The 14,625-nt window shown below is 38.2% G+C and overlaps 1 protein-coding gene across 2 annotated transcripts in view; it reads right to left on the minus strand.

Annotated features, from left to right (window-relative positions):
- Nucleotides 1–1,348: 1,348 nt before the first annotated feature.
- The window catches only part of clmna (calmin a), a 50,106-nt gene continuing 36,829 nt past the window's right edge, over nucleotides 1,349–14,625 (minus strand). Inside the window, exons 9-14 of one of the 2 annotated variants that reach the window (XM_067613871.1) lie at nucleotides 12,528–14,520; nucleotides 12,190–12,419; nucleotides 8,994–9,172; nucleotides 7,613–7,703; nucleotides 7,436–7,497; nucleotides 1,349–6,151 (exon numbers count right to left, since the gene is read on the minus strand). In XM_067613871.1, the coding sequence (XP_067469972.1) occupies nucleotides 6,028–6,151; nucleotides 7,436–7,497; nucleotides 7,613–7,703; nucleotides 8,994–9,172; nucleotides 12,190–12,419; nucleotides 12,528–14,520 (2,679 nt within the window). In that variant the 3' untranslated portion in view covers nucleotides 1,349–6,027. Of the gene's footprint in view, nucleotides 6,152–7,435; nucleotides 7,498–7,612; nucleotides 7,704–8,993; nucleotides 9,173–12,189; nucleotides 14,521–14,625 lie in introns of both variants that reach the window. The other variant, XM_067613870.1, reaches the window with a different exon arrangement.

Raw genomic sequence — 14,625 nt, forward strand, 5'->3', positions numbered from 1 at the left:
GTCAAAAAGAAACAGCATAAATGAGATGCTTACTGAGTTGCAGTACTGGAATATGTAAAGTAAAAATGACACTTTTTTAGTTAATTTATGATTTTCTGTACGCTTACGAAATAAAATCAAACTCTCTACCATGAGGAATTGTAGAGTGTCATTCCTTTGCATCGCGTCATATTGCAGTGAGTTGCATTGTGTTGAATCAAATTGTGTGGAATGACAAGGCATTGCAATAGGGATGAATCGTATCGTATCGCAGTGATAGTTGCTTCATATGTATCTTTAATGTATCACACGGCTGGTAATGCATCGAGATGCATATTGCATCGGCCTCAGTGATGGAGATGCACATTCCCCAGAGCCAACAGTGCAGCAGAGAGGCTGTTCTCCACTACTGGAGACATGACGTTCATAACACAGCGGAGCCCTCCACCTCCCCTTCATGTTGTTATTCTCATACAGGCAGGAGACTGTAAAATGCTTTCAAATGAAATAATTCATTAATAAATGCAGTTCACTTTTGGCTGCGGACCATTTATCTTATCTACCAGTTATGTTTATATATTCAAACAGTGGCGATAATAAAAATTGATCAGCAATCAATATGGGAATCGATAAAGAATCAGACCAATAAGCAGAATCGATGAGGGCATTGGTATCAATAAAAAATTATCAATTCCCACCCCTACTTATGACATTGTGAGATTGTTTATTGTTTATTAGTTGTGATGTCACTAATCCTGACCGTATGTACATGTCTTATGTTGAGAGTTAATATGTTAATATAAAGTCAATAAGGCTAACATGTCAGACAGCTGTAGCTCAGATGCACACTCAGCAGACACTGAGTCTGCTGATGTAAGTCCAATATTCACTCTCCTTTTAGCACTGTTTTGGTCTCCACTAATGGCTGAGATAAATATCTGGCACTTTAGCTGCTAAATGCTCCACTATGTTCACCAGCTAGTCAACAGCTAACTGTGTTTGCTGTATGGTGCTGAGAAGGTAGTGTATTGTGAGTTTTTAAAGTGTTTTCATTGAAAACAGCTGTCTGCTGCTGCTGGAAATGACTAAACTTTTTTGGGGGGGTTGAAAAACAAAAACAACTGAAGGAGGCTAAAAAGCTCTGAGGGGAACTGCAACGTCAAGCGATAATTCTCTGTGGGTTCATCATTATGAGTCACCTCCTTCATATCATAATTTGCTGTTTGTTCTTTAATGCAGCTTTAAATAAAAATAACCTGAATAACCCATTTTAAGTCTTATATTTAAACAACTTTAAACTATTCCCAGACATCTATAATATCTACCAACACCATGAAAAGCTAAAGCAAAACACACACAACAAGGGACAAAGAGTTTAAAAGATGTCATTTATTGCACTTGTCTGGTGCTGTTGAAACAACTGGAATGATTGTATACTTGAGGCTTTCATACAAAAGCTAATATGCTTTTACTAGGTCAGTGTCTTGGTGGAGGTGGTTGGCGGTGGGGGGTGGCTGGTATAATCCTGTAGCCATGGTCACTTGAGACACAAACACACACACACACACACACACACACACACACACACACACACACACACACACACACAGTCTTACTATATCCTTGTAAAGACCAAGTCAAGTCAATTTTATTTGTATAGCCCAATATCACAAATCACAAATTTGCATCAGGGGGCTTTACAGTCTGTACAGCAATACAACAGCCTCAGTCATTAAACCCTTGATTCAAATAAGGAAAAACTCCCCCCAAAAAAACCCTTAATGGGGAAAAAAATGGAAGAGCAACAGAGGAGAGATCCTTCTCCCAGGATGGACAGATGTGCAATAAACTTCCTTCCCTCTCTCTTTAACTTGTGTCCCAGATTCTGAAGGACTGCTAAAGTATTTTGGGACTCTGGCCAAAAGGTGACCTTACCCAGTGTATCTTGGGAAAATTAGGACTAAAATCATCTGTCCACGATAACACTTAAGCATACAGCATGTTAAGTAGTCAACATTATCCACAGTATGAAGATAGACATTTTTGTAATTTAAAGGTTCATCTGGTACATACAATCGTTTTCCAGCCCCTTAAACAAGCTTGGAAAGTTAAGACACGCTATGAACATGAACTCACTTTTGATTCACATTTAGGATAATGCTAAAGGCCTCGAATTACTTAACTTGAACCTCACTTGAAAAGAAGCATTGGAGAGAGCTTTCTACTAGAGACACTAGAATGACCAATGAAACAAAGGCATGTAGTACCCATTTAACTTCACTCACATCTAAACTCAGTTCTAAAAGCTTAAAGTCCTTTTACAAATCTAACTTTCACCCTAACCTAACCCCATCTAATCCTTATTCTAATCTTAAATGTGAGTAAATTCAACTTTAAACTTAAAGTTAAATCTAACCCAAACCAATTTTTATCTAAATCTTCAACCTATAAGAATGTTTAACTTAATTTAATGCCTATCCTGATGTACAGTATGCTAATTCTAAAAACTCTAGTGTAGACTATTTTTCTGGTTTGTGTACTTGGATCACAGAATGATTATGATTATGATGATTATTCTGTATTGATCTCAAGATGATCCATGTTTGTTTTCTCATGACAGAGAAAATATTTTTTATGAGCTAAATTTTGTTTTGTCATCAGTCAAATAATTTCATGTTAATTTCAACATTACTGAAATTATGAAATTCTGAGATTCAAATTCACAAATTTCAATAGATGTGAGTAGGTAACAATGACTGCAGCTGCAACCAAAGACAAAGTCACTGAAATACCCCTTCAGTACTAAATTTAAAGTAATTGGGATTGACAGGGTACTTGTGCTAGTCAACATTTACACTATAATTATACCTTTGATTTGACATAAAGATATCCCTGCAGAAACTACTTCATGTTTGCTAAGTATACATATTAAAAGGCAGGAGAGGGGTACGCAAATCCAAATGAACTCAAGCAATAGGAACAAAAAAAAACCATTGATAATTTTTGATTCACTCTAAAATCATGGAAGCAAAAAAGTATGCATTTTATTATTTTTGCCTTAATTATAGATCCCACAAATATTTATCTAATGATCACGAGAAGAAAGTTGGCACCATGAAAAGATATAAAATAATTATTCCACAATCCAAAGAAAACAAAACATAATAACTTCCATGGCCTCATTGAACTTCCATACAACCCTAAACTCAAATCCTATCCCTAAACTAGCCATTGATTAAAGGGAGGATTGAGCAAAACGTCTTGTGTAAAACTTAGCTGTGTCCCAGTTCTATACCACACACTCATTCTTAGCCAAGTTTGGAATCTGTGACAAAATTAAGTGGTCAAATATGTCAATATGCAAACTAAATCTGCTTGATTTTTGAGTGTGGAAACACTATTGTGCCAAAACGCAATGCACAAATGGAGCAGCGCTGGATCAGCAAGCAGACAAAGCAGACAACTGCCTTGGGACCAGGAGCCATTTTTAATGCGAGTCAGCTGATTTTTGGTAATTTAATTAACTGCCATTTCTTTGAGAATGTTCTTGTCTGTGCTGGCTTAAATTTAAGCATGAAAGCTCTGGAAAAAGTTTGGAAGTGGACTTTTCGTTGAGACCATTTTGTCAACTGTTTCAAACATCAGGAATGCTTAAAAAAGTATTAAATCTTCAAGATTAAAGTTGCTTCCTCTTTGGAAGATTTAATTGGCAGTGGCTTTTTCCAAACAGTTTGATTTATATCTGTCGATGCACTCATTGCATCATTTCCCATTAGTACAAAACAGAACAATACATTCAGTTCTTGTATTGTATAACTGCACAGACAGTATACTATGGCAATTATCCTATAATCTGTACTGTGTGCAGTTAGTAAATAGCATGGAATGGGGACACAGCTCTAGTCTTCACAAGGATAAAAGTACAAAAACACATCCACACACACACTTGAGCTCTGTTTATGATGCACTGTGCTGTAGGGTGACCCAGTTTGTACTGAATTGGAATGAATGGCTTTTTTGCTGCCCTTCAGTGTATGAAGGAGCTTTATTTATATTCTATAGTAAACAGAGACTTCACGCACTGGACGGGCTGTTGTGTGAACAACATTTGTGCTTGGTGGATGGAGGACTGAGGAAGATGATGTTCAAATAAATGAAATATATTCACTTTGTCATAGTGTTTCACTACAGACATTGTTCAAAAATAACATAGAAAGATATTACAATGTAAAGCATTCTCTTCCCATTGACAGGCTTGGACGAGCATAGCTGAATCACATAAAACATTTCTTTATCATAAAACTTTTTAGAAATCCATTCATACATCTTATGAGCCATAAAATATTACAAATACATATTCTGCCCCAACTATTATACAATATAGAGCGGATGTGATGGTTTAGTACAAGAATTATTCTAGATGTCCAATGTGTTAAAAACAATATTTTCATTGTTGGGCTTGTGGTGAGTTGTGCACTCTCTGTATCAACACTTCCAACACTTTCTTTGGCAGTTTGTGGACTCTTTTAAAAGTGCAACAGAAATCCAAAATCACCCTTCATTCAGACTGATTCGCTCTCTTTACAATAGTACAAGTACAAGCCTGGCTTTATCATTTATATTCTTGTTTTCACTTTCCTGCTTCAGCCTGAAGCAGTTTCACTTTAAAACATCTTCATCTGGGTTAAATGGCTTTTCAGATAGGCAACTGTGCATCCATACATCCATAGTATATATCTCTATCTACAAATCAGTGTGTGCTGTACAGTCGTTACACCTCTGTCTGCTTTGCACAGCAATAAACCACAAACAACAGGAGCAGATCTGCAACGGAGTATTAGAGTCACAGTTAGGAGATATCAAGAATAAAATAGTAATATGTTGTGAAAAATGTGGCAAAGTTATGAGAATGAACTTGTCATTTTTTGAGAAAATGTTACACAAATAAAGATAATTTTAGGAGGAAAGTCATAATATTGAGCTGAGTTAAGTCTCAGCTTTACAAGGAAAAAGTCTTAATAATATGATGTAAAGATAAAGAGAATACATCCTCAATTTTACTTTCATTTAAAATTATAACTTAATTTGTAATATTATGAATTTTCCTTCCTTTATTCTTTCAATAGAATTATGACTTAACTCTTGAAATATTATGATTTATCCATGTGAAATAATAACTTTATTCTTAAGATATTATTATTATTATTATTATTATTATTATTATTATTATTATTATTATTATTATTATACTATATCTTTTTGTGAAATCATGATTCCATTCATGTATTATGATTTTTTCTTGTACAATTGCAACTTCATTCTTGAAATATTCCGACTTTTTCCTCAGAATTATAATTCCATTTTTACATTTGTTCTTTTCTCAAAACATTATCACTTTATTCTTGACCTACATTTATTTACTTTCTTTGTAAAATTACGACTTAATTTGACTTTTTATGACTTCCCCTTTTCTCATGATTATTACTTTATTTTCATAACATCACAATTTTTTCACAATTTCAAAATATTACAACTTATACTACTATGACTTTTTCCTCATAAAGTTATGACTTTTTTCTTTTGACATTACTTTTTATCCCGTAAAATTACAATTTCATTCTCATAATATTATGAGTTTTGTGTAGAAACAATTACTTTATTTTCACATCACTATGATTTTATTTATCCCCAGCAGTGGCGCTATTACTTTGTCATACAGATCACTTCAAGCCACATCGAAAGCAAAAAAGCAAAAAACTAATTAAAGCTGAAATATAAGTAGTCTGAAATATACATCTTTTAAACGCCTTCACTTGAGCTGGAATAAGTGTACTGAAGAGGAAAGAGAAGTGGCAGTTGAGCTGTACGTGTGTTTTTGTTTGTTTATACATTTTAGTGATGGTGCATAAAGGTGTATATGTTTGTAACTGATAAAATCCTCTCTTTTTCCATGTGACTATGTTTACGTGTGTACGTATCAGTGTGTGTATGTGTGTATGTGTACCTGTATGTCTGTATATCAGTGTGTGTGTGTGTGTCAGTGTGTGTTCAGTGGTTGAGGTTAAGCAGCAGGCTGGGCAGTGACTTCAGATCCATCTGTGGCAGTAGCCAGAAACAATAGAGCAGCAGCCACAGCAGCAGCAGCAGATATGGCTCCCAGCTGTCACTCCACCTACACACACACACACACACACACACACACACACAGGCAAACACAAGTAGAAAAAGAGAAAAGAGATCAGAACAAGGTCAGCAGACAAAAAACATAAAGAGATCATAGTGGCCAGCAGCACTGCGGCCACCAGGATCTATTCATTAGTCAAATCAAATCTCATGTTTATCACAAAGTAAATATTCATGATACATTTATTTTGGGTGTTCTCATGTGCTGTGTCCCAATTTAGGGTCCACTTTCTTGGCAGTCTGCATTTCAGCAGTAAGTCTTACTAGGTCGCCAAAACTATTTTATTCTAGAAATGAGAGAAATGCTCTCTGCAGCCCAACAACACCAGCGTATCCATTGCAGCCCCCCACAATGTTGTTTGACGGGTGCACTGGGTCAGCCCCCGTCAGTTTGGAAATATGTGAACTTGACATATTTACCAGCTGCTTGCCTTCAAGTGAGCATAAATCTATCACATAATCTGTGCCAATAAAAAGCCAGTAGAGGAAGTAAGTAAACTAAGCCAGACATAAATTTCAGTTTGATCTTGTTGTCAGTCTGGTTTAAGAGGGTCATTACAGGTAAATTGAAGATTCTTGATATGGGATGCAGCACAGCAACAAAACCCGAAGACATTCAGTTCACTCTCATAGAGAACTAAAGAAACCAGAAAATATTCACATTTACGAAGCTGAAATCAGAGAATGTAGACATTCACTCAAAAGAATTAATCAATTACTAAAATAGTTGACAATTAATTTAACTAATCACTGCAGCTCTAATAATATGAGACAGAATTTTACTAATCTGGAAATTTATCATTACAGCAATAATATAATTTGTCTAAAACAAGGTGCAGTAAACAGTAGAATTATGCCCATATCTACAGTAATGACATTTCTAGCCACAGAGATGAAGATTTGTTCAGATTTGTGACTGTAAAAACAACCACAGGAAGTGTTGACAATGCTAGTGAGGTTAGCTAACACACACTTAACTTGTTACTCACTAAGGTTTATCTTAAAAAAAAAGATTAAGATGTTTGTAGAGGAAGTTGCCTACAGTTCAGGCAAACATCAAGCTTAAAATATAACGTCACCAAGATGAGCAACACTTCCTGTGGACAGAGGACAGCGTGGCTGCACCCTGGAGTCTGATCACAGCTGTGGAGTCCTGTTTGACAGACATGTTCACTATCTGTTCACTGACTACTAGCTTGTAACCAGTGAACATAGAAGTCATGAAAGCCCTATGCAGGATAGATAACTAAAGCAGGGAAGGAAAAGTTCTTACCAACAATCAGATTCAGCGTCGTCAGCTTTTCTGGTCAATGCAGTGACGGCTGTCTGATTGTCCTGTGAGTAGAATAAAACACCAGACACGCACACTCTCAGTATACAGTATCAAAGAGAATATTTATCCAAGGATAGCAATATCTCCACGGAGGAGGAAATGGAGTGTCAAACCAACCATGGCCTCAGTGAAGCGAGCCCCCTTCCTGTGGCGGAGAACTGGAGGGATCTGGCTTTCCTCTTGTCTGCTTGAGCTTTTACTGTCACACCTGAAAGAATGAAATCTGATAGTTTAGGTCTCTACGAGAGAGAGCAGACCCAGGAAATGCCGTGCTAAAAGCTGTCATGAATACTACGATTTATTAATAGAAGTGAACCGAAACAAATAAAAGCCTATTTCAGATTAGTCCCTGACCCTTTCCTCTATTTATAATTACAGTGGTTTAATTTGACTACATGATGACAGTAGAGCAGATAGCAGTAGCCTGCAGTATATGGTGCAGATCATTAGCAGGAGCAACCTGCATTGCACTTGAGTGCTGCCACCCACTAGAATACAGAAAGCTGACATCACCGGGCGGCAGACGCAGTAGTAACTACGCTGCACTACCCCCACAGTGTGTCATCACTTAAAATGTAAGTGCGTTATGAAGGGATCGTCTAATGGTCAGTATGAACAGGAGGAATAATTACAGCAAAAAAAACATGTTTCAATGTTCATTTGGGCTCCTGACTGTTGTTTTAGGACAGACTTGAAAGAGCATAGATTGACATTCTGATGATTTCTGCCCCGGTCGATTTGGCGACACCTGTGGTCACTGGTGGTAACAGCATGTGCTTGATAATAATACAGGTCTCACCACTGACCACCGGGGGCAGCAAACATAACTACGTGTGGCTACTGTGTCAAAAATGGGCTGAGAGGATTCATCTTGTCACACTGTAAGTAAATAAAGACAAAGGGAGACCAGATTGTCTGACACAGTAATATTAAACTCATGATAGGACGTGTTCTTCCTTCTTTATTATGTAATATGTGCAGATGCAACAACTTTTATCTTCTGCATCATGTCCAGTAGATGCATGCATCATTTCCTGCAACTCACTTGTGTGTGAATACATAATATAAATCCTATGTGTAACAGTATTTATGTGAGACAGTTAAAAAATGTTAATATAAATGAGTGGTTACTGCTGAAAAATGCCGGCCATATATAGTATCATTTTTTTTACACTAAAAATCTTAAATATTATAATTAAATTCCTCTCTTGAACATGAACAGAATGATGCCCTTGTATAAATTAATTCAACTATATTGGTGTCTGTAATCCTCATCCCCTCTCTTCATGCCACAGTCTGTCTATCCTCATAAGGCCTGCCTTAATTTCCATCACCAGCCTACATAGATAACTTTGTTCAGTACATTTAAGGAAATATGTGAGCAAACTGAGAGAGGCCGGGTCAGAGAAGTCCCATCCATTGCCATAACACTGGTTTCCCCCTGGGTGCAGTGTGTTTTTCAGTTTACCAGGGAACTGACTAAGAATAGAATGCCTACCTCACGGGCTCTGTGTTTTCCCTGGCAGAGCCTGGGCTCTGTAGCTCAGCCTCAGTGTGATCACTGCCATTCAAAGGAACATCACCACCCCAGAGTCCTCCCATCTTCTCCTCAGGCAACAAACACTGTTCCTGGGGTTCAGATGCTTTGTAAATCTCCTGGTTGAGTTTAGGGATCACCTAAAAAAGAACAAGAAGCAAAGAGAGGAAATCTTTTATCGTACTGTTATTGTATCCAGCACTTTTATATTTTGAGGTGTAACAAACATTTCTGCGTTTCAAGAGCAGAAATGCCTTACAACAGCACAAAACACAAAGGACCACTGAAGTTGACGGATATGTCATTAGTATTGCAGGTATTTGTTGCACAAATTGAAATTTTGACCTGATGTTTAAGTTAAGGAACTTTTATGTGTGTAGGAAATTTCATAGTAATCCATCCAACAATTGTTAAGATCGACTAAAAACTACAAATGTCAACCTCATGGTGGAGCTAGAGGAAAAGTCAGGAGACCACTAAAGTAGTAGGATTCATCGCCTGGGAACCATGCATGTCTCTACAAAATTATTATCAATCTGTAAAAAGGTTGCACCTCTCCCTTTTCACCAAGCCCTGGTTCCCAACATTACCAGTGTTTTTTGTGTTAAATCATTAATTTTAGTCCAATTTTCCTATTAATCCGTTGATTTATCAGTCATTTTACACAAATACTGGAATATGGCTTTCAGTTGAATAGTTTGTGATTCACAATGTCATTTTATTGTTGAAGGGCTTCAGTCTGCTTAATCAGTGAAAGTGACAACAGTTGTGAATCATTAGCTTTCAAGTTGCTGTAGGAAGGATGAAACTATTCTGTAGTAAATGACATTCTGTATAATTTGGTGCACTCACTGGTGCACTGTGTGTGTGTGTGTGTGTGTGTGTGATCACAGAAAATTGTGATTGCCAGCAGTACAAAGAAATCCTACATCAGTGTTATTCTATATGCTTTGAAAGCTTTGTATCAGTGTAGCTCACTCTGTGGTAACCTGAATAGATGGTATGTTCCAGTTAGGTGAGACAGGGGCTGTGTTTGAAATTGCATACTAAGGTACTGTCTACTACATAATCAATCAGTATGTACCGCATACTGCCTACTAAATGAAAGATTAAGCATGCCATTACCAGTATACTCAAGCAAGATAGTCATGTGACAGCATCACATGACTGTATCAATCACAACATTACCTGTCTGAGCTACTGTTGAATGAAAATTGTTTATCACAAATGTAAAACCTTACATCTTCCACTTAATGTGGAATGCTACAGAGACATTAGAGCCAGCGGTAAATTACTAAAGAGCCGCACAGATCAGTTCATCAGTTCATGTTCTCCCCGGGATGACGACTGACATTGACTGGTTGATCATCTCAGGAGTCAGGCTGCTAGTAGCTGAGATGACCAGCTGGTCACCCGGCCAGCAGCTCCGAAACATCTCCAAAAATGTTGCAGCAAATTTCCAAACAGGTGTTATTTGGATAAATTGACCACATATTGGGAATCTAAATGGTTACTTTCTCACGTTAAAAATATTAAATCTTATTAAAGTCACATATTAGTGACATGTAGTTCTAGAGTGAAAATTACAACAGCTTTTAGCCTGGCTCAAAATCTCTGCCATTGCAAAGTCTGAAGAGAGAGGTTGAGTATGTCCAGTAAGCTCACATCACATATTCAGAAATTCTTGCTAGTTTAGTATACATGTGGGCATTTCTTGAGCACATAAAATCCACATACTATGTAGTTGCAACGCACTACATACTCACTTTGACGTCATACTTTGAATAAATAGTACTTAGTATGCGTTTCCAAACACAGCGTGAGAAGGAGCGAGGGAGTGAGGGAGAGTAGCGTGCTGTGAGGCTGCACATTTTATTTATTTACTTGTAGGGTTTTTTGTGTTTTGCTTCAGTTTAACTTATTTTTGTTAAATTTAATTTCATGTTTATTAACATTTTTCTTAATAAACATCGCCTTTTTTGCACATACTCCTGCCTGCCGACCTGCTAATATAATCCAGTGGTTGTTGAGATGTTAAAATTAAAACTGGGTGATAATTATTATTGTTTCAACCTAAATATAATCTTATTGCAACAAACCATTCATATAAGAATACTGTATTTTACAGTTCACGTTCAAATGAATAGTAAGTTAATTTTTTTACCATTATCTATCACAGTGTGACATCTTTAATGATTAAGCATATGTTATTTGAAAATGATGTGATTTTATTCTAGTTGAACATGCACACACACTCAAAAAACATTGGACTCAAACAGAACTGAAGATAATTGTCCCTGTTTCTGTGAATTGTCAAGATTTCTTGCCACTGCTTATAAATAATTTGTTTTCAGGAAATATTTCATAATAACAGATAACTTTAGTATGAACTCATCACACTGACAGGTCCTGAGCTTTCAAAGAGCATCAGTGGTACAGAATGGTGTGATCAGATGATGAATGTCAACAGGTCATCCGGTCGTTAGGTGTGATATTGTGGAAGTGTGAAATGTCACAGTGCTTCATGTTCCTCTTCAGGCAGATGGATCATTACGCACACACACACACACACACACTCTGAAGGCAGTGTTCTCCAAGATGCCACTTACTTTACACTGACAGAAAAAATACAGCAAAACTACCATCAAGAGTAATAGACTTTTGTTGATTTAACTTTAAAATTCGAGTTCCTTTGCTCCTTTGATATCTATTGCATATGTACTGTGTTTCCACTGGCAACCATGATAGGAAACCTGGGAAACAGGTTAAAAATCTTTTTTATCATTCAGCGGATGGAATATTTTGACCCGAATGTATGCTAGTATATAAGAGACACAAACTGCGGCTAGTTTTGATCTAGTGTGTTTAGTATCTTAGCATTCCAACATGTTCTACTTAAAAATTCCAGATTTTTAAATGTAAATATTTTGTTCTTTCTTTAGTTCTCTATGACAGTAAACTGGATATCTTTAGGTTGTGGACTGTTGGTCGAGACAAAACAAGACATTTGAGGTTGCATCTTGGGCTTTGGAAAATAGGGATTCAGTTTTCTGACATTTTATAGACCAAATAACTAATCGATTAATCAAGAAAATAATCAACAGATTAATCAATAATGAAAATAATGATTAGTTGCAGCCCTTGTCAAGATATTTACCTTGTCCTGTTCTTGTAATAAATCCCCTCCATTCCTGAAGTCCTCCTCCAGCAGGTTTAGTGGTTTGTCTTCTGGCAGGGTCTCTGAAGCTGGCGCTGGTTCGAGAGCAGATACACTCAAAACAGAGGGCCAGCTCTGCATTTCATTATCAGGTGGCTCTGTAAACATGGGCTCCTCTTTGTCAGGATAAAACAGATCCATGGGCTCCATAAGGTCACCAACTAGATCCTCTGTGGGAGAACTTCTGTCAAAGTCTGTATAAAACAAATCCATGTCTCTGGACACAACAGTTGGTTCAAAACACAAAGTCCCCATCTTACCATTGGGCTGCACGTTACCTGGATCTGTGTTCTGCTGTGTGGTGGCGGTCAAGTTGACTGGAATGGTGTCTCCTTGTTTGTCTTGGTGTCCATCAGGTTGACCAGTTGAATTTATGTCCTGCTCAGTATTCACAGGATGAGTTTCGGCATCCGTAGAAGACTGACAAATCAAGTCCTTGTCAGTGTCACCTGTCTGAGACTTATGGTGAGGAGATTCCTGTTCAGCTTCACTTATTTCCATGTTATCTTTAGTGTCTGGCCCAGATATGTCTGCATTTGAAGAATTCCTGATGTCATGTTCATCTGTATCATCCAAATGCCCATCTGTAATCTGCTCCGGAGCTATTTCTTTAACATTTTCTGATATCAGGCAAGAAGAAATCTCAGGAAGGTTGCTGGTATCTTCTTCATTGGAGTCACAACTCAGTTCATCAGGATTTTCAGGGCTGGTGACATCTGTGCCAGTTCCCTTACTTTCAGACGCCTCTGGCTGGGGCACATCTTCATCCCCAACATGATCTTGTCCTTCTGGGCCACATGTTTCCTCTTCATCCTGTTCTTCTGGCTCACTGGAAATGGAGATGAGAGGAATATTTATGTCCACGCATGGATCCGGACTTGGTATTGATTCTCCGCCTTGGTTGGTTGGATGTGTGTTTGCTAAAGCATCACAAGTCTCTGTGCTAATCTTTTCTTGGGGATCTGGGTAGCCTCTTAGAACTCCTTCACTTGCTTCACTTTGTGTTTCTTTGACCCCCTCATCCTCTTCCTTCACAATCTCTGACTCATCTCTTGACTCCTCTCTTTTTTCCTCTAAAGAAGAATCTGTTTTCTGACATTCAGTTTTCACTTCAACCTTTTCAGAATTATTTCTCTCACTCAGACCATCAGTTTGACCATTAAATAGTCCTTCACCATCCTGCGCATCCCCAGTGACATCCACAGCTTCCTTTAAACCTTCCGGTTTTCTGTAAGTACTTGCTTCAACACTGGTCTGCTCTACGAGTTCTTCAATATGGTCAGGAGGTGGTAGTTCAGTGTTGGGGCTGGGTTGGGATTGGTTAGTTTGATCAGTTTCAAGGAGATCTCCAACACTAGAATTGGCCAGTTGTTCTGCATCACAGAGTCCAAAAGATGGTTCTCTCTCTCTGGGCACTTCATCTTTTTGAGACAGAATTGTATCCATCTGCTTAGAGACTACTTCTTTCTGACCAGGCATCTGTTCTAGTGACAAGTCCTGGTTATGATTCTCAAGGTTTGCCTCTTTCTCTTTGACTTCTTGGTTGTCCTTCTGATTTTTCCCGGTACGTCCTTGGACCCTCTCCTGGGTGCTCTCCAATGAGGTCAATGAGTAAATCCCTTCATCGATATATGACTCAGTAATCGACTGGTCATCGGAGACTCTATCCACTATGGAGGGGACAAATCCTTCATCAAGAGTTGTGACCTCCACAGGAGTGGCACGGTACACATCCCAGGCTGTTCCGCTGTCACACAGTGAACTGTCACTTCGACTCTCACAAAACTTCTCTGGCATCACTCCAAACTCACTCTCCACCCAGGAGTCTGGAGAACTGATAGCTGAATCGCCCATTACTGACTCAGTGTTCACTGACTCAGGCACTGAAGAGCCAGTGGGCGAGTGAGTGTAAGACAGCTGTGGGGAGTTTGAGATTGAGTTGGGTAAGACTTCACTGTCAGGTTCCTTGGGGTCTTCAACCACACTACTTGAGTTGTCATCCATATGGGGGGAATCCATTAAGAAGTCTTCAGTAGACCATGAGCGAGATGCAGCCGGTCTGAAGTGGGGTGACATGGCCCCTCTGTCCTCTGACACAGAGGAAATTAGGATTTTTGGTGGGGGTTGGGCACAGTCCTTCTGGAACATGTAAGACCTCTCCCTCACTCGACTTCTGTAAGCACCATTCCTTGTGTGGTTGAAGTCAGGGTCACGGAAATTGAGTCGACCCATTGAGACACTTCGTTCAATAAGCTTGCAGGGCTCCTCCGGCTGAGAGAGAAACAAAGAAGTTGGCAGAAATCTATCAGTGCTAACCTTCAGAAATATCTGTTTTGTCAAAATCTGATGTCAGACATATAATCATGCACTGCCAGT

This window comes from Thunnus thynnus, chromosome 16 (genome assembly GCF_963924715.1).
Source record: "Thunnus thynnus chromosome 16, fThuThy2.1, whole genome shotgun sequence".
NCBI classification, from domain to species: Eukaryota; Metazoa; Chordata; class Actinopteri; order Scombriformes; family Scombridae; genus Thunnus; species Thunnus thynnus.